General features: G+C 38.2%; 1 protein-coding gene across 1 annotated transcript; it reads left to right on the forward strand.

Moving 5' to 3' along the window:
* The first annotated feature begins 269 nt into the window (after window positions 1–269).
* ubr1 (ubiquitin protein ligase E3 component n-recognin 1) lies at window positions 270–23,707 on the forward strand. Its single transcript, XM_079459026.1, has 47 exons — window positions 270–334; window positions 1,560–1,825; window positions 2,140–2,218; window positions 2,397–2,507; window positions 6,523–6,650; window positions 6,905–7,043; window positions 7,165–7,227; window positions 7,317–7,440; window positions 7,728–7,835; window positions 7,944–8,032; window positions 8,145–8,243; window positions 8,676–8,833; window positions 9,239–9,338; window positions 9,454–9,582; window positions 10,021–10,201; window positions 11,602–11,663; window positions 11,743–11,853; window positions 12,170–12,235; window positions 12,316–12,417; window positions 12,946–13,009; window positions 13,471–13,595; window positions 13,744–13,796; window positions 13,917–14,019; window positions 14,109–14,157; window positions 14,364–14,518; window positions 14,690–14,789; window positions 15,569–15,672; window positions 15,750–15,830; window positions 15,926–16,107; window positions 16,622–16,824; window positions 16,909–17,002; window positions 17,207–17,359; window positions 17,460–17,557; window positions 17,642–17,738; window positions 18,564–18,712; window positions 18,793–18,848; window positions 18,940–19,036; window positions 19,452–19,519; window positions 19,787–19,934; window positions 20,018–20,105; window positions 20,198–20,334; window positions 21,034–21,142; window positions 21,447–21,503; window positions 21,592–21,669; window positions 21,987–22,157; window positions 22,434–22,535; window positions 22,683–23,707. Exons 1-47 carry the CDS (start codon window positions 299–301, stop codon window positions 22,822–22,824), a joined length of 5,214 nt encoding a protein of 1,737 aa, XP_079315152.1. The 5' UTR covers window positions 270–298; the 3' UTR covers window positions 22,825–23,707.
* The last annotated feature ends 106 nt before the right edge of the window (window positions 23,708–23,813 follow it).

A 23,813-nucleotide genomic window follows, 5' to 3' on the forward strand; every position in this document is an offset into this window, starting at 1 on the left:
GTTTGCCACCTGTTGGCCATTATTGGTAATGCCGTTTGTTCATGCACACCTTTTTGTACAGCATTACAGCCTTGTATATACTGGGTTGACAAAACATGCGATATGTGGCGCTGTACATGTATTTCTCTTCGAGATATTCCATTTTGAGTAAAATAACATGACATTATACTTGAGTTTATTGTGTGTCATTCCGATACTAGACCAGTGTTTTATACCGTGCGTCAATCGTGCGCACTTTTAAACTGTCGCAAAAGAGCCCGGTCGTGTTGCTGTGGTGGTGCTTTACGGCAGGTCGATCATGGCGGAATCGCAGAGCCGCGGACCGTCGAGCACGGTAAAATATTTGGACTTTAAACACAAACGAGGTCGCATGTCATGCATTTTGTAGTAGATCGTGATTTCAGCAGTGTATGATACGTGCTATTTCTGCATGAATGCGTTTTATTGTAACGTTACAATTGAGTATAAACGTATTGCTCAGACAGTCGATTTGTTGACATGTTTAGTGTTTACAGTAACGCGTGTAAACGCGAGTAGACCTGACGACAAGATATTCATATATATTAATAACTAATTGTAATATAGTTCATTTATATTTATAGTGTTTCGTGATTGTACCTCGCGGTTTATTTCGTAACACACTTTTTTGAGTAAATTCGATTTTCGTGATGATGTTTTCTTTTGATTCTTTTGATTTCTTTTGATTCATATTGTGGTATTATAAGCTCCTCTCACCCCAATTATAATATATTGCAAGACATTAATTACTAGGCTATATTTGATTTATAATTAAACTATTAGTAATGTTTTACTAGTTCTGGGTGGTTAACGTTATATATGTATGTATGTTGTTTAAATGCTCCTTTTAATAAATCATATTTCTGAACTTTTTCTAAGGTATTTGCCAGAGTTTCTGTTTGTTATGTGATCTTGGCTGATATTTTTCGACATATGCTTTGTTTTTTTAAATAATAAATGATTTATGTTGGAACACAGTGCAATAATGCATGAACCATCCAAGGTAAGAGCATTGATCTCACAGTATTTACATGCACTGATCATTTGCATAAGGCCATGTCTCACTTGACCAGTTTCCGAAAACTCAGTCCAAGATGCACAGGACAGGGAAGAATAAGTCAGTCGTGACAGTCAAGTAGCAAATGAATGGCAAACAGCAAATGACTGTCGATAACGTTGAGCGGTACACAATTAAACTTGCAAGAAATCAAGGAGAGAAAAAGCTAAATGCGTTTACGGAATAACTGGATGCGGATTCATAACATTTCTTTACGAATGCACATTTTGATGAAAATGAATATAGTTGTTATACTGTAACGCTTTGTGTAAAATGTACAAAAATGGTTAAAGAATTCAAGATCAGTGTCTGATGTACCAAGCATGTAGCTTCTAAAGTCTTTTAAGATTCTTAAGTCATAGAAACAATGATGATGATCTGTTAGGTGTCCAAATGGACCCTACTTTAAAGATCTGAAAGATTAACAATAACAAATAAATAACTTCATTATCAATATTTTCTAAATGTACTCTTTTGCCACCAGAAATGGCAGGAGGCTTCGAACAGAGGAGCTGCTATACTCAGCCATTTGGGTGAGCATGTGCCCCTTATTTACTGCCTGGAGGCTGAGCCACAGCAACAAGAGGATGAGCAAAAGGTCGAGGAACAACTCCTTTTTCCCATGGAGTGCTTTCTTTTTGGCGAGGACCCACATGTTGGCCTAGAGAAGCTACAGCAATGTGACAGTGGCTCATCGTCTCAGCAATGTGGGCGTGTCTTTAAAGAGGGCGAGACGGTGTACTCCTGCAGGTTAGCATTAACTATAAAATAGGAAACGTTATGACAGAGAGGACCCGTAAATAAGTGCATTTTTAGAAATAATAATTTATGTTGTCGAATAAATAACCACAAGACAATTCATAACTAATAATGAATAATAATTCACTATTAATTGTAGATGAACACGCAGTCACTTAAAGTATGAAACAAGATTGGTGATATCCAGCTTGCACTTTGTTTGTTTGTTTGTTTTTAAATCCTATGCAGATGGTCTGAAGTTTCTTGACTTGTATAGTCTACCAGGATGTTGATTTTTTTGTATCTCTTGTATGCTGTTTTTGCAGGGACTGCGCAATAGATCCCACTTGTGTACTCTGCATGGAATGCTTCCAGAAAAGTGTTCACAAAAGCCATCGCTACAAGGTATGTTTAGAATAAAAAAAAATATACAAAAATATAATATATTTTGTCTGAATTAATTTGTCCTCATAAGCCATGTTATCTTTAAAAGTGTTCTATGAGGGTATTTTAGTCATTTTTTAAATGGCCAAAGAAGCAGAATAGTGTAACAAGCTTAAACATTGTCATTATGCAACCACAGATGCATGCTTCAGCAGGAGGAGGTTTCTGTGACTGTGGAGACTTGGAGGCTTGGAAGACCGGACCATGCTGCTCCCAACACGACCCTGGCACCTCAGTCGCTATGGAAACGGTAGGGTTCATTTTCCAGCAGGTCTTCAATGTTAAGACTAGTAGATTTTCCATTAACTCTACTGTTGAACTAACTTCCTGCTCTGAGGTCCCAGGACAGGCCATGTGGGATAGGCCTTGGAAACATGAGTGTGTGGGAAAGTGACACATCTCATCACAAACCCGACGGATAGAAAAAGCAGTGGTTTGAAAGATAAAAGCCTTAGTAGTTTAGTCCTTTAAATCCCAGAATTCAAAAGAGTCAAGGGTGTTCAGACACAGTCTTAATATGGATATACAGTACAGAAGTGAGTACACCACTCACATTTTAGAAAATATTTTATTATATCTTTTCATGTGTCAACACAGAAGAAATGTCACTTTGCTACAATGTAAAGTAGTGAGTGTACAGCTTGTATAACAGTTTGAATTTGCAGTCCCCTCAAAGTAAACTCAACACACAGCGATTAATGTCTAAACATGTGGCAACAAAAGTGAGTACACCCCTATGTGAAAATGTCCAAATTGGGCACAATGTGTCAATATTTTGTGTGGCCACAGTTGATAGAGTTCTACAGCTCTGTGCCGTTTATGACTCCCTGAACGTATTCTCGAGAAAAGATTTGGCTTTAGAAGGCAGCTGGCCTGGTTCTGTATGCAGTTAACTCAATAGACTCACTATGATAAGATCAGGATCCTGATCCACACGTGCTCATGGCCAATCACCATGTCCTTACCTTTGTTGAAAACCAGCAGGTGGCTTTTTGTGTTTGACACTCAGAGGCTTTATTTCTGTGCGATCTAAACCTGCACGTAATGAGAATGACAGCTCACTTTTAAAGGGGTCATATGGTGCGAATTCGTGTCTTTGGTGTATAATAAGCAGATGCGGACAGAGTACACAGGTTTGTTACTTGAGTAAAAGTACAGATACCCCTTGCTAAATTTTACTCGAGTACAAGTAAAAGTACTTCAGTCAGATGTGTACTTAAGTAAAAGTACTGAAGTACATGTTTTTAAAAGTACTTGAGTATCAGAGTACATTTTCTAAATATTGCATTTAAACTGCCACGGTGCTTACATTTATGTACAAAAAAAGTCCTACATGGAGTTATGAAAAATGTTAATGTTAATACCTTGGAGAATGTTAAAGGAATTTAAAGTAAAATAAAGTAATTTTCATCTTTTTACCATGTTGCTTTACTTAACATTTCTCACTTGCCAACAAGGCAATAGCACAATGTCAACGTTCTGACAAACCTCTGCTAGAGTTTTAATGGATTTTAGCATCCACATTTGAACCGAACCGTTTTAAACACACCGCATACTCAAGAACATCAAAGCAAATACTCTGCTTACATTAATGTGTAATATTAGAAAATAAAATTCAGCTAACAATTGTGTGTACATGTGAGCTTCTCTGTTTCTCTGTGGCCCACAGAAAATAACCCACAGCCAGATGTTGTCATAACCACCACCAACGACTACGTTAATCGACTATGAGACTAAAATATAAACCAACCATTGATCAGATTCAGCAAACAAGATTAAATATATAACATGTCTTACCTTGTAAGCGTAGATAGCGTTTTACTTTATAAATGAAATACAATAACAATAGTGTAAATTATTCAATTTATTAAAATTATTAAATGGATGCCAACTAATTGGGAAAATAAAGACCTCCCCACTACCCCTGACCTCACACTTGATTCCAAAACCACTGTTAGCCATTTTGTAAGCAGTTGTTTATTTTATCGAAAATGAATGCCTGTATATGATCTAAAATGTGGAAAATGCAGACAAACGAGTTCAGCCAAAAAGAGTTTCGAACCAACATTACGATGATGTCACGTCAAAACTACATATCATCGGTCTTACAGACTACGTCAATGACGCTACTGGTGACTTAACGGTGTTTATACATTCTCAAATACACATGCTTTCGACGCCCATGCTACATGTACACATCAGTGTAAAGTAGTTGAATTATCTTTAATGAGTCTCATTATGCACACGTACTTTGTTTCAACTATTTTTTCTGAACGCTAGGGCCATACGCAAACGCCGCCCCTGAAATCAATAAACCTAAACCAGCAAAGAAGGCAATATAGCAATGTTCTGACACACCTCTGAACCTGACCGTGTTATACACGTAGCATAGAGCAAATAATAATGATTAAAGAAAATCAGCTGACCGGTCGCGATGTTTTAAGTCAAAAAAATATTTTGAAATATGTTATATTTAGCATTTTATATGATGCTATTGGCTATCCTTACCCTTACCTTTATTCTTTATTCATATCAAAATACCCCAAATCGCATGAAAATAACACACAAAACGCATATTCTTCAATCGTGCATTTATTAGCTTCTTGCTTTATCACGGATGTCTGGAAGTGTACACAGGACGTTTCATGCAGACGAGGTCACGTAGGACTACGTGAGATGATTGACAGCTGTACAGCAAATGATAGAGCTCTGAGGTCTGGGTGATTGTTGCTGATAGGCTGTCCCAATAAGTGGCGCCTGCATAATCCAATCACGTTTGAGGAAGAAAAAACGAATTGATGGTTTCCGAGAATTAGATTTTTTCCTTTTTAGAAGTAACGGGTACTTACGGTTATGGATAGAAATGTAGCGGAGTAAAGAGTACAATATTTCTCAAATGTACTTGAGTAAAGTCATGAGTACTCCCCAAAAATGATACTCCAGTAACGTACAGATCCCTCAAAATTGTACTTAAGTACTGTACTCCGTTACTGTCCGGCTCTGATAATAAGTTGCCCATGCATGTATTAGAAATGTAAAATTGCTCAAATTAGAGTGTGGGAACAAAAGATGCATTCTATCTAAAAGCGAATGCTCACCGAGACCTGCCTGAAACGCCTCGTGTAACCACACCCCCACAAATCTACGTCAGTTCGTGGTACGGTTTGACGGCCCAAATGTTTATGCAAGTAAGGTGAGCGTACATGTAAATACAATTGCTTTGGAACCAGATGTTCCAAATATGGTAAGAGGTGTTACATTTCCGTCACACGCTTTTAGTATTCGACACATCACTACGCACTGGTTAAGTGGCCAATCTTAGCACACCTCGCTTTTCAGAGAGGCGGGGCTAAGAGGAGATACAAACATGTAATACAGCGATTTGAACCTTAAATTGTGTTTACACATTGTATTACATCTAAAACAAATGATAATATTTGTTTTAACAGTGTCATATGACCCTTTTAAACTAAAAAATCGAAAACTATTATGTTTCTCGAAGGACTCTTGACATGTTTTGTAATAAACCTCAATGAAGATGGTTTATCTGTATTCCTATTATGGTTGAGCACTGGTATTGGTGCTTTTACTGCTAGAAACCTTTTAGGTTTGTTAATGCAGTCAATGACAAAAAACGGTCTCCTTACCTTACCCCAGTTAGACAGTCAGCATTCAATAATGTGTTGTTAATCTCAGTTATACATATGTATGACTATATATGTAGGTATATATATATATATATATATATATATACATACATAAGTATGAAATATATAGGTCCCTCATTCATTATGAGTCTTTTGCTTGTTCAATCATCCAATAGTTTTCGGGATAGTAATAGTCAGTCAGCATTCAAATACATAGATATATATATAACTAGATGCCGCATTCAAGCTCTCCAGGCACGTGTCCGCTGACGTCATTCACAGTTTGCTAGAATGGCCAAACACTGCACGCAGCCATGGCTGTGAAAACCATGGGATTTAAATGACCGAATAATGGGATAACCTTTCATTGTTGTCACTTGTTAGTGTAGCAAATATAATGTTTGAGTTTACACGACAATAAATATGTTTTCATAATCATATACAGTCAACTTGCTCTTGTGTGTTAACCGACCGGCTCAGAACGTTCCAAAATGGCGGACGACCTACGTATAGCGGCCTGTAGAAACGGATGCTAATGCGGCATCTAGTTTTTATATCGATGTTCAAATATGACTCCATAACAAGATGGTGTTTAGAAATCTGCTTTGTGTGTTACAGGATGAGTGTATGTTAGATTCAGGCCTTGAGGAACGTGCTCAGACCCTGTTCCAGGTGCTGCTACGTTACACTGTAGACATGCTGGTTTGGAAGGAGACTGATGAACTACGAGAGGAGCTGAAGCCAAAGTAAATGCACAAACTGGCATTATTAAAGCAACAAGCTATCATTTAGACACTAGGGCATTGCTAGTTGCAAACACTGCTCTCGTTTTTTCAGTTAAAGAAAATCAAGTTTGAAAGACTTTTGAAAGAACGGATCCTAGAGTCCGATGTAGTGTTACTTTGTAGTCATCTACATCTTTAATGTATGGCAGTTAGCTGCTTTTATTGCACATGTATTTTGTATTAAAGGTATATTGTGTGGTTTATTGTCTTTTTAGAGTCAAGGAAGACCAGTACTTTTGCGTGCTCTACAATGATGAACATCACTCCTATGACCATGTGATCTACACACTTCAGCGAGCTATCAGCTGCGACCAGAATGAGGCTCAAACATACACAGCTCTTATTGACAGAGAGGTGTAGTATTTTAAGCATCTTGTTTAACTTTCTTGGGCCCTTGGATATTAAAGTACAAATGAAAAAAATTGCATATTATTTTGTTTTACAAATGGACATAAATAAATGTTGTTCATTTCAGGGACGGAGAGCAGTGAAGAGAGGCACTCTAAGGTCTTGTCAACAAGCTAAAGACAGTATCAGGGTAAACATATCTGTTTTCCATTGTTGGGGATCATGTAGATGAATATCGTCTAAGTCTGAGCATCCATTTAACCATCATTTCCTTTGCAGTCTAATTCAGAGCAACTTACCCAGCAACCTCTGCGGGTGGAGATCCTCAACACCGCTGTTATGGCTCATCAGACCTTTGCCCTCAGACTCGGCACATGGTTCCAGAAGATCATCGGTTACTCAGGTTGAGCATTTACGGCTGATGACATGACATAAATACTTCTTAATAATAAAACTTTAAAATGTATTATACTGTTTCTCTTGTACCTGTTCTTGCAACGGATCTCCCTGACTCCATTTGCTTGAATGCGATTTTACTACTATTATTTTGTTACTTTGTTGTCAAATGGTTTCTTCAGGCCTAAGTGAATTCATCTTGAACACAATACACTGTTATTATGATCAGCTGTTATGTTGTTCATTTCTGTAAGTGATGTTTGGATGGCTTTTGTCCTTGTTGCTGTTCTGCAGTTGGCCTCAGGCAGGTGTTTTGTCAGGTGGCTTTAGACCCATGCGTTGATGGCGATAAACACAGCCTGATCAGTCGAGTCATGCTACATGACGCCGGACTTTATAAAGGTCAGTAGTGAGGTTTCTTACACATTTAAAATAGCTTAAGATCAATTAAAGTCTATTCCGATCGGAATACTACCTCCTTGTAACCTTGTTTTGTGTAACTCTCCTCAGGAGCCCGCAAGGTCATCCATGAGTTAATTTTTAGTAGTTTACTAATGGACACAGAATACAAGAGGCAGTTTGCCATGAAATTCACAGAGGTATCATTTTGCACAATAATTCTTGTTGACGTTATTTCCGTGTTTTAACTATTCAATGCAATACAAAAGTGGTGAGGTCTAATGTAAAGGTCTTGTGTAAATCAACTTTCAGCACTATAAACAACTTCAGGAGGACTTCATCAGTGATGACCACCAAAGACATATCTCAATTACAGCCTTGTCTGTGCAGATCTTTACTGTTCCCACTCTGGTACGAAATTACAACGATTACATGTCTTATAGAGAATGTGAAGCTGACCTAACGCCCTATGTTGCATGTTGTAGTGGCCCCGCCATCTTGGGAGGATCATACTCCGCTGCTATTATTGTTTTGATATGTATCGTTGATATATGGAGAAATCGAACGTGAAAGAACCAGGGGCTTTTCCTGAATGACACTTTGTAATGCTATTTCAGTTTTTAACACAGCAAGACCGACCTGCTATAGTTATATTTCCTAATCAAACAAGAGAAACAAAACACTGGATTGAACGCACTAGCAGCGATCCTCCCAATATGGCGCAACATTCAACACTGCGTGACGTAGCGTCACATTCTCTGTTCTGGCTAACAACTTATAAAAGTTTTCAATGTGGTATATTAGTCAGATATGTTATACTGTACACATGTAATGTTTTTTTAGGCCAGGCAGTTGATAGAGGAGGGAAACGTTATAAAGGTGATAATAGACACAGTAATGGAGATGATGAGGGAACACATGGACAGCAACCGTCGCTTCCACTTTCAGGGCTACAACTCTAACAAGTTCTACCGGATTCAAGTTATTTTCCATGACTTGAGGTATTAAGCATGCCACCGTTTCTGCAGAAATGCATTTGTCGTCTTATACTCACCATCAGTTATTAATAGACCCATATGAACTTTTTGTTTGTTTGTGTCGAAGTGAAATGTTGAAGAATTTACTGGCCACTCTGCTTTAAATGTTTGAAAGTGAAAGAGTTTGTGCTTTAAATATTTTAAAGTGAAAGAGTTTGTGCTTTAAATGTCTGAGAAAAGTAGTCATGTGACTTCTGCACTTAATTCTTAGCAATGTCATATCATAGCTTTGTGTGTACAAAAGTAAATAGTTGTACATAAGTCATGACAGAACCTTACATTTTTTGTTGAATGATTTTGTTGAAAACAAAACGATAATTTTTTCTGAAAGTTAACTTTATTAATACTGATTCATTTTGATGATCTTAGGTACATACTTATCAGCAAACCCTCAGTGTGGACTGAGGAACTGAGGGTGAAGTTTATTGAAGGCTTCCGTGTCTTTCTTTGTTTTCTTCGTTGTATGCAGGTAACATTTTGCTTTGAGAACTATTGAGATGTAGTTAAACGTGTCCGTTTTTATTAGATCTTCTGTCACACTTAAAAACCACAGTTGGGTTTAAGACTTTCTTCTGTGATGTCAGGGGATGGAAGAGGTGAAAAGGCAGGTTGGTCAGCATGTGGAGGTGGAGCCCGAGTGGGAAGCAGGGTTTTCTCTTCAGATGCAGCTACGCCATATTCTGGGCATGTTTCAGGACTGGTGCTCTTCTGACGTGAGTCACAGCGGCTCGGAGGCCTTACTTTTCCCTTTTTGATTGGATTTCACAAGGATAGCAATAAATGTGTAATGTACATGTGCTTCCTTATTGCAAAATATTCTGTATTTAGTGTTTAGCCCTTAAGTTATTTATCGCAATGAAATAAATACAACGTTTTTTGTTTGTTTTACAGCAATAATCGCACAAAAATCTCTTTACATCTCTAGTCAATATTTCATCATTTTATTGGGGTAGCAGCTCAATAAGCGGAAGCTATTGAAGTATCACTGCATATCACATATACATGAATAATATATAGAATAGTTCATTTACTTATGGTCCACTTTTAATGCCATTACTGTTTCTTTGTCGATTAGCTTGTGAATTTTGTTTAACCAACGGTTAATGATTGACCTTAATATGTGACAGTGAACACTTGTTATTTACCCACAGGAAAGGGTTCTGTTGTTGGCCTTTCAAGAGTGTTATCAGGTTTTAATGTCCTGCACCAACCAGCCCTTCCGCAGCGAGCCAACCGACAGCTACATGTGCAAGCAAATCCTCCATTCACGGCCATACAAAGTCTCCCAGGAGCCCGTCTCCATCCACCTTCCCATCTCCAGACTCCTGGCCGGTTAGCAAAAAAATAGTTCCTTTGCTGCAGCAAAATTCAAACACTTTTCTTTGGAAGTTGTGAAATTGTGTTTCTGGGTAAACTGTTAACATTTAAATGTCCAGAGGACTGGTGTAAAACATTTTATTACAAACGTTTTTAACTGAATCAACTGATTCTCCATTAAGGTGCAAAGGAGATCTGGTATAAAGTGGTTTGTTTATTGTAGAATATACATTTTGAAAGCATGTGACAAATTCGGATATTTTAAACGGTGAAATGTGTCTTTGTGATAAATTGAACCAACTAGCTGCAGTTCTCTGGGTTTTCTCTTTTTTATAGTCTTTCATAATGTTTTAAAACTATGGGTGCGTTTATATTTTGCATTAACATGTGATCTCGGTGATCCGAACAAGCAGATCGGATCTTCAGACAATTCGGACACGGAGCGCGTTTACACTTGTCAACATCAAGTGGCTTCTATATCTGGATATTTGATCGGATCTCTATAGTTTCACGCACATTAATTTAAAAAGCCTGCAATTTAAAAAGTGACAGCGCGTCGTGTCTTTGGTCTGCGCCCTAAATAGTGTGTTTACTCACACAAGCAGCTAATAGCTACACTGTACAATCTTGTTTCTTTGTGTAAATGATATATACTGTGTGTTCAGAGCTTCGTTTCGAGGTGCCAGTTCCGTCTTCCCAGGACGGTACGAGACACAGCGAGACAGCGGGAAAACTTGAGTATATTACGCCGTAGGCTATACAGTAAATAAACACACACAGGTAGACTATGTTAGAAACAAGTTGGTATAGTGTTGCTATTCATGTTTGTGACATGAACATAAACAGATGAAGCGTTAAAAAACACCGCTGGGGCTGTCTGTGCGAGTAAAACCTGTATGTGGCAGGCACAAGTAGCTATGTGAAGATAAAGCTGAAGTGGTAACTTGAAGTAAAACACCTTTTGATGGGAAAATGAACGACTGTGCAAAGTTCGGGAGCAAGAGTAAACTTTCCGCTGTATTTTTCATCTGCTCCGCAGTCTGACAGGCTTCGGATAGACGAGAGATTAATGATAGCGGGCAGGGTTTTCTGATAAATTGTACCGGTAAATGTAGACAAACGGGCTGGATTATGTTTACATTACACTGAGGTCCGATCACAATGCCTCAACTACCTCTGAATCAGGACACGCTGGTCGGATAACATTCCGATCAGAAGCGCGTTTCCACTTGTCTTTTCAATGTGTCCAGATACAGGTCGCATTTTAAAGCCATATATAAAACGCAACCTAATATGGCATGTTGAAGCATCTTCTATTTACTTTTCTTCAATTTGTAATGTATTGATATTTAATTTATAGATTCTATCTATTTTTGAACTTCTCTGAGGTTCTTAAGGCTGTTTGTTGCTTTCAGGTTTATATGTGCTCTTGTGTCAGAACGGAGCAGTCCGGTACCTCCCTGACTTTGTGGATCCTGTGAGTGCTGTTGTAATAAATACAATAACTCTTATAGATTAAGTTCTAGTGTTAGGATTAAAAGATCTATGTGTTACAGGCTCAGCTGAACTTCATCGAGCTGGCAGAGCAGCCACTGCGCTGTATAGTGCTGGCAGCTCAGGTGTGTGCAGACATGTGGCGCAGAAACGGCCTGTCGCTGGTCAGCCAGGTGAGAGAAATTCTCAATATAGTTTTTATGTAAGGATATGTTCTCCGATTCAATGTTAATGCCGGGATAACTAAAAGTAAGCCATTTAAAAAAGCATCACTCACTTTGGGGGGGGGTTACTTGTTTGTCAAACTGTTATTACAGTGATGGTGCTGAAAGTACACACTGTACTGTATGTGTGGTCTACATTCAATGAATTGTTTAAAATGTGTTTTGTATTTGAGAGAGGTGTAAAGAAAACAAGAGCACATATTGTTACTTTGTATTGTTTTACTGATGTTTTTTGACTTTTACCGTTTTTGTTTGCCTCTGTTAGGTGTATTACTATCAGGATGTGAAGTGCCGGGATGAAATGTTTGATAAGGATGCCATCATGCTGCAGGTATGGGCAAGAAATCAAAGTTATGATGATATTTGTTGATATTGGTAGATATATGATGAGATTCTTTTGATCATTCACAGATTGCTGCATCCAAAATGGACCCAAACCATTTTCTCATGCTTATTCTTTTGAGATTCGAACTCTTTGAAATGTTCAATGGTAACTGCTCAAGTAAAGATCAGGTGAGTTGTTTTAAAACCGTGTTGATAAAATGGCTCAATTCACCAATTGATTTCAGTCATCTCTCAAAATTGTTTTCACAAGTCTCCAAATGCCTCAATAATTGATCGGATAATGGTTTTGTTGCTATTTATCTCGGTTCTTAATTCATTTACACTTAACACCGTAACATTTGGATCTTGCCATCACAGATTCAGATTTCAGCAGTCACAACATAAACAAACGTAATTTGGCCCAAACTGTGGTTACTGATTATTGTTGAGTAGTTTTAATTTAATTTAACTCAATGAATATAGAATAATATATATTTTTATATATATATGAATGCAAATATACATTAAATATAAAATAAACGATTATATTACTAGCAACCAGCCAGACCGATAAACAAGCACAAGACCGTAAGTTAACTTAGGGCCAGTCGCGTGTGTCCGTCCATATTTATAATGGTTGTAGTTAGCTGCTATTTGTTGGTTTTATTGTAGATAACTACATTGTTCAAAATATTTGTTTGCTTCTTCACCACACAGGAGGTTCTGAAACAGTGGAATAGGTTAACAGAGGAGATGCTATACCTGATAATCATCATTGTAGGCGAGTTCTCTGTTTGCCCACAGGAAAACAATATATCTATGCTGAACATAGTACTGTACACCATATCATTTCTGTTCCCCTTTGATAGGCAAAAGACATTGTTCGGTTAATACTTTTCAGTATTAAATCCTTTCATCATTTACTCAACCGATAGTCTTTCCGTACCCGTATGACTTTCTTTGCTCTGCAGAACACAAAAGAAGACATTTTGAAGAAGGTTGTTAACCAAACAACACTGGTCCTAATTGACTTTCATTAAATGGAGAAAAAGCCACCGCTATTTTTCTCACAGATTAAAGAGCCATACACAGGATTTGAACAACACAAGAGTGAATAAATGATGACGGAATTGATATTTTTGGGTGAACTAGGCCTTTAAACTATTTACTGAACAATGATCTTTAAGACTTAATATGCAAACTGCAACTGTTACGATTTATATAATGAATAAATCTATGCAGGTGAGCGGTATGTTCCCGGAATCAGTGACGTGTCTAAGGAGGATGTGACTATGAGGGAGGTCATTCATCTGCTGTGTATTGAACCCATGGCTCATAGCAGCTTAGTCAAAAGTCTGCCAGAAAATGTAAGATATTTGATGTCTCTACTACACTAACCAATGTTCCATTGTCCAAAGCGGGGGAAATGTGCAAACTTGACATCTTTAAATATGTAACTGAACTATAAAAAGATGTACTTCCTGAACTACAATGTTTGTTTTTGTTGCGTCACAGGAAAGCAACGATACAGGACTTGAATCTGTCATATCTAAGGTCGCCACCTTCAAGTGAGTACATTAAAATACATATTTGGCAAAGGATTGATTTATCCCAAAAACTTACTGGTGACTTTGTTTGCCAATGGAAATCACATTCTAAACAGACTTTTGGTTTGTTTGTTTGTTTAGGAAACCTGGAGTATCAGGCCATGGCTTGTACGAGCTAAAGAATGAATGGTTGAAAGAGTTTAACCCCTTTTTCTATCATTATTCAAGACCTCAGCACAGTAAGGTACATGGTTTGTCTCATTACTAAATCTCACTAGTTAAACATTGAGTTGTGTAGCATCATGAACAGCAGGAAATGTTTGCTTGTATTAGGCAGAAGAGGCTCAGAAGAAGAGGAGAACCCATGAGGGCAGTGATAAAGGTATGATAGTGTCTTACTTCTAAAACATTGAGTGTCGATGCACGTTTGAGTCCATCCATCATTTCCTGAGCACATTGGCCCATCTTTAAGGTTTTTTGGCTAGTAATGACAGTACATGGAGTTCATGTCTGTAACATATTAACACAACACACATCAATAGAAATGCTAGTAAATGTAGTCAAGTAAATGCTGCTGTTCTGTTTTAGCCCTGCGTCCCCCCGTGCCCCCTCCATTCTGCCCAGCCTTCTCCGGTGTAGCGCGTCTGCTTTGCTGTGACGTCTTCATTCACGTTCTGAGGAGAGTTCTCCAGAAAGCAGTAGAGGACCGATCCAACCGCTGGACCGAGCCCATGATCCAGAGGGTATGTGACTTGGCACCATGTTGCCTTTCTGTTTGTCTTTTAATTCTTGCCTGTTTGAGTTACATGAACTTTGTTTCTTTATTGGAACCTTAAAACGTTTTGTTGTTGTATTTAATGTATATGTATTTTTTTTATCAAAAGATGTGTGTTTGTTTTTTTGTGCTTCTGCAGGCCCTGCACCTTGTAGCACAGGCACTTCTAGAAGAAAAGACGCAGCTGCAAGGCAGCGATCCTGAAGATGTGACTTTTGATTTCAGTCTGAAAGCACAAAGTAAGATTTCACTTAGTGAGCCGTCTTGTTGTCTGTAGCCTAGATAGACAGCTGTCTTCTAAGGCAACTGAGCTTATAGTCATTTCTAATACATTGTGGTCTTTGTAACACTCTACACACTTCGAATTGGTAATACTGATACCCAAAAAATCGGTTCCTATATACATTTTTGAATATCTGTGTTGACTTGGTGCTCAACTTTCACTGTGAAATGTTTGTGAAAGACTGTTGGAAGTGCATGAAGATGGTTGACTGATAAAAAGGTTCCCTTTCATCAAGAAAGGTCTTTTTGCATTAACCTCGAGTAGAGATGCACTGAATGTTCGGCGACCGAAAACATTCTGCTGAAAATAGCATACAAAATGACGTGTGATATGATCAAGAAGCAACTAGCGCAGAGAGAGTGAGATGCGCTTTATTAATGCAGCAAACATGTCGACATTGTGTAGAGCATTTTAAAGAAAGACACAGCACAGAACTTGTTTTATTTTAAGTTATATTGTATTGGATTGAAAAGCAAAACAAAATATAAAAAGTATTTTGACCGTTTGGTTTATACAATAGAAAAAAAAATTGGCTACATAAATAGAAGAAATACAAAAAGCCATGTTTGGAATTCGGCCACGGGCCAAGTGTTTCATTTTTGTTCGGCTTCGGCCAAGAATTTTCATTTCGGTGCATCCCTAGCCCTGACTATTTTTTTTTGAGAGAGTTTTTGACTTACTGTTATCACAATTGCTGACAGATGAGTTACAGCTGCAAATGTGTTGCATTTTCAGAAATCGGTTCAGAACATGGAAAATCTTTGTTCCACTTCTTAAACAAAATGAAGTCTTTACCGTCTCTTGAAGCTCTGAAAGACATGATCACATGGAATTTACAGGTATGAACGTTGGCAGATCATTAGTTTTGTAAATGATTTGTATTTAATGTCTAAGCCTTTGATGTTTCTATACAAAGATGTTTGAGGTGCTGAAGTGCCTTCGGGAGAAATCTGGTCCCGTAGCTTCATTTCCCATCGATCAGAGCAAGTCAGAGGAGGTTCTTGAACTTATTGTTTGAAATCTAAGTCAAATGCAGCTCATTCAATTATATTCATCATTTTAAAGTGTTAAAGGTTGTTTATCTCTGCGCAGAGTGTTCAGGATAAAGAGAAAGCCGAGCGGAAGAGGAAAACAGAGGCTGCTAAAGCGCACAGGCAGAAGATCATGGCGCAGATGTCTGCAATGCAGAAGAACTTTATAGAGTCAAACAAGATGCTGTATGACAATGTACCTGAGATATCAAGTCAGAGCGAGACAACTTCCACCGTGGAGAGGTGAGTGGGTTTCTTCTACTTTCTCTTTAATTTTTCTATCGGTCTTTCACTCTTTTCTGCAGTTACTTTCTCTTTCTCTATTTCCACTCTTTCATACATTCCCTTTCACCATTTTACTTTCTCTTTTGCGCTTTCATTCTTCTGGGCTGCACTTTTCATTGTTTGGATTTTTATGTTGTCTTTCACTCTTTTTTTCTTTAATCCCTTTAAACAATTGAATTCTTTTTCGCATCTATTTGCCATTTGCTTTGATGCGCATCAAAACTGCGCAACTGTCTTAACTGTCTAAGACTGTTCTAAAAGTCAATTGTTATCTCAAAAATATGTTAATGCCGAACTCTAATGAAAGGAATTTTAATGCTTTGCAGAGTCGCTGCCAGCAGTATGTAAAATGTATCACATCAGACACTTTTAAGGATCCGCAACTGAAATGCACTCATGTCCACATATATTGTTCCATTTAACATCATTATCACAGTTATAGGATTGTTGTTTTCCTGTCATCTCTGTACAGCAGTGGAATGGATGTGGATGACAGCAGAGTGGCTGTAGGACCTCAGCAGGGTGTTTGTTGCACAGCCTGGGAGGCTTTGACATGCATTCTTTGTCAGGAGGAGCAGGAAGTTCAAGCTCGGGCACCTGCCATGGTCCTTACGGCCTGTGTGCAGAGATCTACCGTACTAACCCAGTGCCGGGGCAAGACACTCTCCGTCAAAGGTGACAATTCATTTAACATAATATATAAATAGTGCCGCAAGCAATGCAGATGTACTGTGAATGAGTACTTTTTCTGCACAACAGACCAGTACTACCCCGTATTCATGCCACCTGATCTGGCTGTGGGCACGCATACTGGCAGCTGTGGACATGTGATGCATGCCACCTGCTGGCAAAAGTAAGTGCACGTTTAAATTGCAACACCTGATTTACTATTTATAATGCCCAAAGATATTTTTCATTTGTTTTCCCTCTATAATTTGATAAATAATTTTTTTTGGTTTTGTTCCGGTGCTTTGCCTCGGTACGTCAATATGTGTCAATCACTTTTGACAGGCCTGTTTCTTCTACTCAAAGACAATTATTCTCCATTTGTTCTCAGGTACTTTGAGGCCGTCCAGAACACTACTCGAAACCGCTTGCACGCAGAGCTGCTCATAGACCTTGAGAATGGAGAATACATGTGTCCACTCTGCAAGTCCCTCTGTAACACTGTCATTCCTCTGATCCCTGTGGAGGCCAGCCAACTCGACTAGTACGACTTCACCACATCATTATATTGACTCTGCTAGCCTTTTTCTAACACGATGAGTCTTGTTTAAAATACGCGGCTCTTTTTTACTATTGTCTTTCAGTGATAGTGCTGAATTAGTCGGTCAGCATTTGACTATTTCGCGCTGGATTCAGATTTTGGTTTCCCGCATCAGAGGCCTGAAAGCTGCACGAGAAGCAGGTGAGAACAAAAAATTGCTTCTTGGTTAACACATAACTTCTGTTAATCTGTCTTCATTCAGGTTGCTTTGTTTGTGTTTTACAGATAATAATAGTGAGCAAGGAGGAGATCAGACCACGGCGCTTTCTGTAGAGGAACAAGCCGATTTTAGGTCAATTCTCAGTTTTGGAGTTCAAGAATCGTAAGTCTAACCCTAATGGAAGTGTCAATGTAATGTTATGCTCTTAAAGGGATAGTTCACCCAAAAATGCAAATGTTGGTAGAATGTCGGTTACCGAACAACATCGAGGTCCATTGACTGTCATCGTTTTTGCGTATGTACGTACAACAGAAGTGAATGGGTACTGCCATTGGTTGGTTATCTACATTCTTCAAAATGTCTTCTTTTGTGTTCTGCAGAAGAAAGAAAGTCATACAGGTTTAAAATGATGAGATGGTTTTATGATACTTCTTTATTTATGAGATCTGTAATGTGCCACATTTTAAAGTAAGCTAAGATTGTCCAATCTGAATTTTGTTTGGGAATTACAGTGATCTTTGACAGGCTGTTTGGTAACACTTTACAATACGGCTGTGTCACATAAAATGCAATATACCTTTTCTACATTTGTTAATCTTTGTAAATGTTAGTTAATGTTAATACAATTGTTCATGTTAGTATATAGCACATGAACTAATGTTAGCAACTTTTGATTGTAAAATGTATGCGTAAAGGCTGAAATGCATGAAACATAAACTAGAATGAATGTAGACATATTATTTATTGTTACTTCATCCAATGCATTAACTAATTCTAACAAATACACACTAGCCATTTTCTTGTCCATCCTAAACAACCCTTGTCAACACCGTGGCAACTGCTTACCAATGTCTTGGCAACCAATCCAAACAAACTAGCATTGTGTCTCGTGTAACATAGGCATGCAACACTCATATTCTTTAGGAAATGTCATATAAAAAGTCGGATTGGTTATCACCTTCTAACCCTCTTCTCTCCTGTAACTAGGCCGAAGTTCTCTTGCAGTATCACAGAGATGCTGATGGTCTGCGCGACCACAGTGCACAGGGTGGGTCTGCAATCGCCCCCCAACGACCTGTGTCCATACGTGCCTGTTATGTCCTGGAACACGTGCGCGTACACCATCCAGTCCATTGGTAATGCTCTTACTCTTTGTTTATCGGCACTGATGGTTACGATACAGTTCCTTTCAGTTTGTCTCTGTCTCTCTGTTTAGAGAGCATGCTGCAGGAAGAGGGGAAAGCTTTGTTCGGCTCCCTTCAGAACAGACAGGTGTGTTTTTTTTTCTCTGCTGATACAGATCAGTGTCCAGTTGCTGCTGTTTTACGCAGCCTTGATTTAAAACATTTTATTCTTCTTTTAGCTTGCAGGACTCAAAGCTGTGGTGCAGTTCTCAGCGGCTCAAAGGTTGAAGAGCAGTCATGCTGTTGTACAGGAACATTTCGCCAATATGCTCGCAGGTGAGTTGGTGTCAGGCCTGTCAAACGATCCATCGCGATTAATCGCATACAGAATAAAGGGTTGTGTTTACATAATAAATGTCTGTGTACTGTGCATATTCATTTTGTACTTGTATACACATAAACATAAACATGTATTTATATTTATAAATCTTTTTTATATAGTTTTTTTATTTTTCTTAAATATATATGCGTGTGTGTGTGTGTGTGTTTGTTTGTTGTAAATTCTAATTGAATATTTTCAGTACACAGACATACATTATTTAAGCACAAAATTGTATTCTGGCTGCGACTAAGAACGATTCATAGACAGCCCTAGTTAGTCTGTTGCTTTTTGAGAACGAGATTGTGAGATGTTTATCTTTTTGTTTTGATGCTACAGTAAGTATCTCTTTCCATATTTTGCTCTCTCTAGTCTTGTTTCCTGTCCCTAATGCTGAAGAAACACCATCAGTATTGGAAGTGGATTTCTTTCATTTGCTTGTGAGTTTTTTTTTATTGCTGGACATCAGAATTTAAGTCAACATGAGTACAGAAGTGCATGGTTTACTACGTGAAATAATATAGACCTTAGATTTTTGTTATTTGAGATTGGATCATGAAAACAAAGCAATATTATTGGTTAAAACCAAGCTGTTATTTCTTTTGTCAGCGACCAGAGTTCTTATAAGTGGTAAAAACATCCATAGTCTTGTTAAAGGACATAATATTAACTTTTAACGTGAACTGAACGGTGATGGTTCTGCTCAGGTGGGGCTGGTTCTGTCAATCCCAGTGTTGTACCAGGAAGAGGCGGTTGACCTTCAGCCCTCAGCAATCAGCACGGCATACAATCACCTCCACATGTTACACCTGGTCACTATGGGACACATGCTGCAGGTTCTGCTGACCTCACACGGTATGCGACCACAACTCACGCTTGTTTATTCCCCTCAGGGAAAATGGGCTTTCATGCTGACAGTAATGATTGTGTATTGATAGACTGTGCTTTGATCGGAGGGTCCGAGGAGGGAGATGAGGCTCAGGCCGCAACAGCACTTTACTCTCTTGTGTCTCAACACACGGATGGGTGAGAAAATATCTGATTGGGTCATAGAGCAAGAAAAAGATCAGAAAAGGTGATGTATCGTCCATATCTTCTTCTCTCTGTCTTTCTCTCAGGTTGAGGTCCGGGGTTTCTGGCTTTACCGTTGCGGAGACAGTAAAGAGAGGCGTCCTTCCTTTCCTGCGCTGTGCCGCACTGTTCTTCAGTTGCCTTACAGGAGTGCCCCCTCCAGAGGAACTGTCCATTGTTGCAGGTCGCTATGTATATAACTCATTCATTGTGAATCTAGAACAGCTCACAAATATTACATCATGCACGACTCTGCTTTTTATACCTAATTGTATTTACATTACAAGTCAAAAGTTTGGAAACAAACATAAATCTTTATTTATATTTTTCCCACTTGTTTAGGATATAAAGGAAGTAAATTCATAAAGCGCAACTGTGGGAATTATGTTGCAAACAAAACTATGTTATATTGTAGTATCTTTATAGTAGCCACCCATTCACTAGATTTGTAAAATCGTTCTCTTGGCATTTCATCATTTAGCTTCTTGAGGCCTCAACCTGGGAATCTTTTATTATTGAGAGTATTGAGAGAATTTCCATCTATTCAGGGCTCTTATAGTCTGCTTTTCTTTATTATTTGGTCCAATTCATCAATTGAATATTTTTCTTGAAAGGAATGTACATGTTGTCACAATTTTATTATATAAACATTTAAGCATACATCTTGAGATTAAAATAGTTTAAGTATTATTAGAAACATTTCTGTAAAGGATTTCCAAACTTTTGACTAGTAGTGTTGACACAGGATGGACACAGTTTCATCCTAGCATTTATGTATATCGCATAGTATTTAGCATTTTAGTACACCAGGAAATAGCACAGATCAGTAGGAAGGTGACAAATATTTAAACAGATTATTAACCAGATTTTGTCTGTTTTCTAGAATCACCTGAAAGTCAATTGCCATTCATCTGTAGTTATCTTGCTTTGCCCTGCAACCTGTTTCAACTGTTCCAGGACCACAGGGATGTCATAACCCCTTTAATGAAAAGGTACAAAACTGACGAGATCGTCCTGCATGAAGAACCTTATTTTTCTAATTATGAATGAATGAAGTATGCAAATGTAATATAATATGTAATCAAAATAAATATATATAATATATACATTAAAAAAGAATAAATGCAAGACATTCATTACTAAGAACATCCAAGACATGACATAATTTCCTGATTTTAAACTTGCAGGCCAATAAGTCCAGCGCTATTAAGGATGGACAAATGGAATGGGAGGTTTAGAAATAATATATCTCAAATATGTATGAATCCGAAGCACTGTTTTGTGTCTTTGACCCAGGTGGTGTGAAAATACAGCCATTTCCAAAGCTCTTAAAGGTGAAATGCACATCATCAGGTCAGACGACATTCAATCTACTCTGTTTGTTAACAAACTCCATCCCTCATAAATTGTTTATCATTATGAATTGCCGACTTGTGTGTAGGTATCCTCACATGAGAAACCGATTAATAGATCTTCCAGAAGACTACAGCGTGCTGCTAAACCAAGCCAGTAACTTTAAGTAAGTATATTTGCTAGAAAATATTTTGCCTTGATATCTGTATCCAAAATGACTCCCTACACCCTCATTCACTATTTTCTACATGACTTCACTAATGTTGTCCACTTGAAAAAGTGAAGAAAACAAGCAAATGCATACACTGCCAATGTCTAACCATTGAGTGTGCATTGGTAGTGGACTTGTTATTGCAGTACACAATGGGACTAAATGAGTGCACTTGAATATCCAGTTTAGTTTTCGGACTATATAAGGGTATGTGGGGCATATTGTGAATTCAAAGATTAAAATGTACTAAAATAAAGGCTGTTCCCCTGTAGATGCCCGAACTCATCAGATGATGAGCGCAAGCACCCGACTCTATGTCTGCTCTGCGGTGTCATGCTGTGCGCACAGAGTCCGTGCTGTCAGGTGCAGCTGAACGGGGAGGATGTGGGAGCGTGCACAGCCCACGCTGCCACCTGCGGGGCAGGAGTGGGAATATTTCTCAGGTGACATTTACTTTCTACATTGTTTGATAGAAAATCGACTCGGGTAAAGCATGAGATGGCCTACTCCCATGAATGGCATACGTTTTTTTATTTATCATTGATCGTTCTTACATCAACATGGACAGATTGCCACAAGTGTGCTTGGTTACATAATGGTGTACATAATGTTTTACATTGTAGATCAAAATAACTGTAAGGATCGAAACGTTGGATACATTTGTCTTCTAAATTAATGCTTATTGCCAATGAAGCTTGTGGTTCTGTTTGTTTGCGCAGGGTTAGAGAGTGTGAGATTGTCTTGATGGCCAGTAGGACCCGAGGTTGCCCGTACCCAGCACCTTACCTAGATGACTATGGAGAAACAGACCCTCAGCTTGTGTAAAGTGTATTTTACTGTTGCACAATTATAAGGAATGCATACAAAATATAGCCAACATTGAAAGACAAATAGCATTTTTAACCTGAAATCATACAAATATTGTAGATAATATGAAGTAAAGCTGTATTCCATTGTAATTCTTGCAGCCGTGGAAACCCTCTGCACCTGAGTCCAGAGCGATACCGCAAGTTGCTCAATATGTGGCAGCAGCACTGCATCTTAGAAGAAATCGCCCGCAGCCTGGAGGTTCTGAACGTCATGTTCGCCTTTGAGTGGCAGATGCTCTAATCCCCGTAGCGGGCAGAAGAACCGGATGGCGCGAACCGCAGGGCAGCGCATGCTTACTGCCTCACTGCAAAGACTAATAAAACTGTTCTACATCTTTACCAGCAGAGATTGTTTTATGGGTAGCCACACTGAACAGGCCCATAAAAAAGAATTACACACTCAGCGTGTTTTCTGTGCTCTTTGGTTGCAGAGTGCATCACATCAACATTGCTTCTTTGCCCATTGTTGTGTTTTTGCATCGGTTATGTTCCGAATGTAAAGATATCGTAGGGGTGAGAGGCTCGTGTCTCTATTAAAAGCGAGCATTTTCTTTTTTATATCTCTGTAACATGTTCGCTGTAGCTTTTTTGCTGATTTGTGAGTTGTATTCATGTTAATATTATATCAACATATGAGGTTAGTATGCAAAGATGCGGTAAAATGTTTTGTTTCAGGGTAAAAAAGCGGTTTTTCAAACTCTGTACTTAAATGTGTATAAAAATTTTCCTCCCCCCATTTTTTTATTTTTAGGACCACTATAATTATATCACTGTCTCCCATTAAAATACACATTTTTATTTAATTTTGGTGTTCAATATAAACAAGAAATGTACTAACCATCGGATTTACCTAAACTATGGACGTCACATAAACATGTATATAAAACAATAATGTATAATTAGAATAAGCTTATTTTGCTACATAAATACAACAACGATTAAATCCAAGTATATTCCACCCATTATGTATTAAAAACAAGCCTTTTTCTTGAGTGACGGTTTCATCAGTGTTTAATTCAGATTAAAAGACACCACAACTTTTATCAGTTTTAATTGCTTTAAGATGCTTATTTACAATAAACTACTGAGTGACGATGAGAATAAAGATGTTTTTTATCGCAAGCATTTGTTTGTAAAGCCAGAAAATATTTGACCCTGCCTGTGAAAAGCGGGCTACGGTCATTTTTCGTGATTTAACTAAAATCATCCTAATGCGAAGAACATTCGGTG

The sequence above is a fragment of the Barbatula barbatula genome (genome assembly GCF_947034865.1).
Source record: "Barbatula barbatula genome assembly, chromosome: 6".
Classification (NCBI taxonomy): Eukaryota; Metazoa; Chordata; class Actinopteri; order Cypriniformes; family Nemacheilidae; genus Barbatula; species Barbatula barbatula.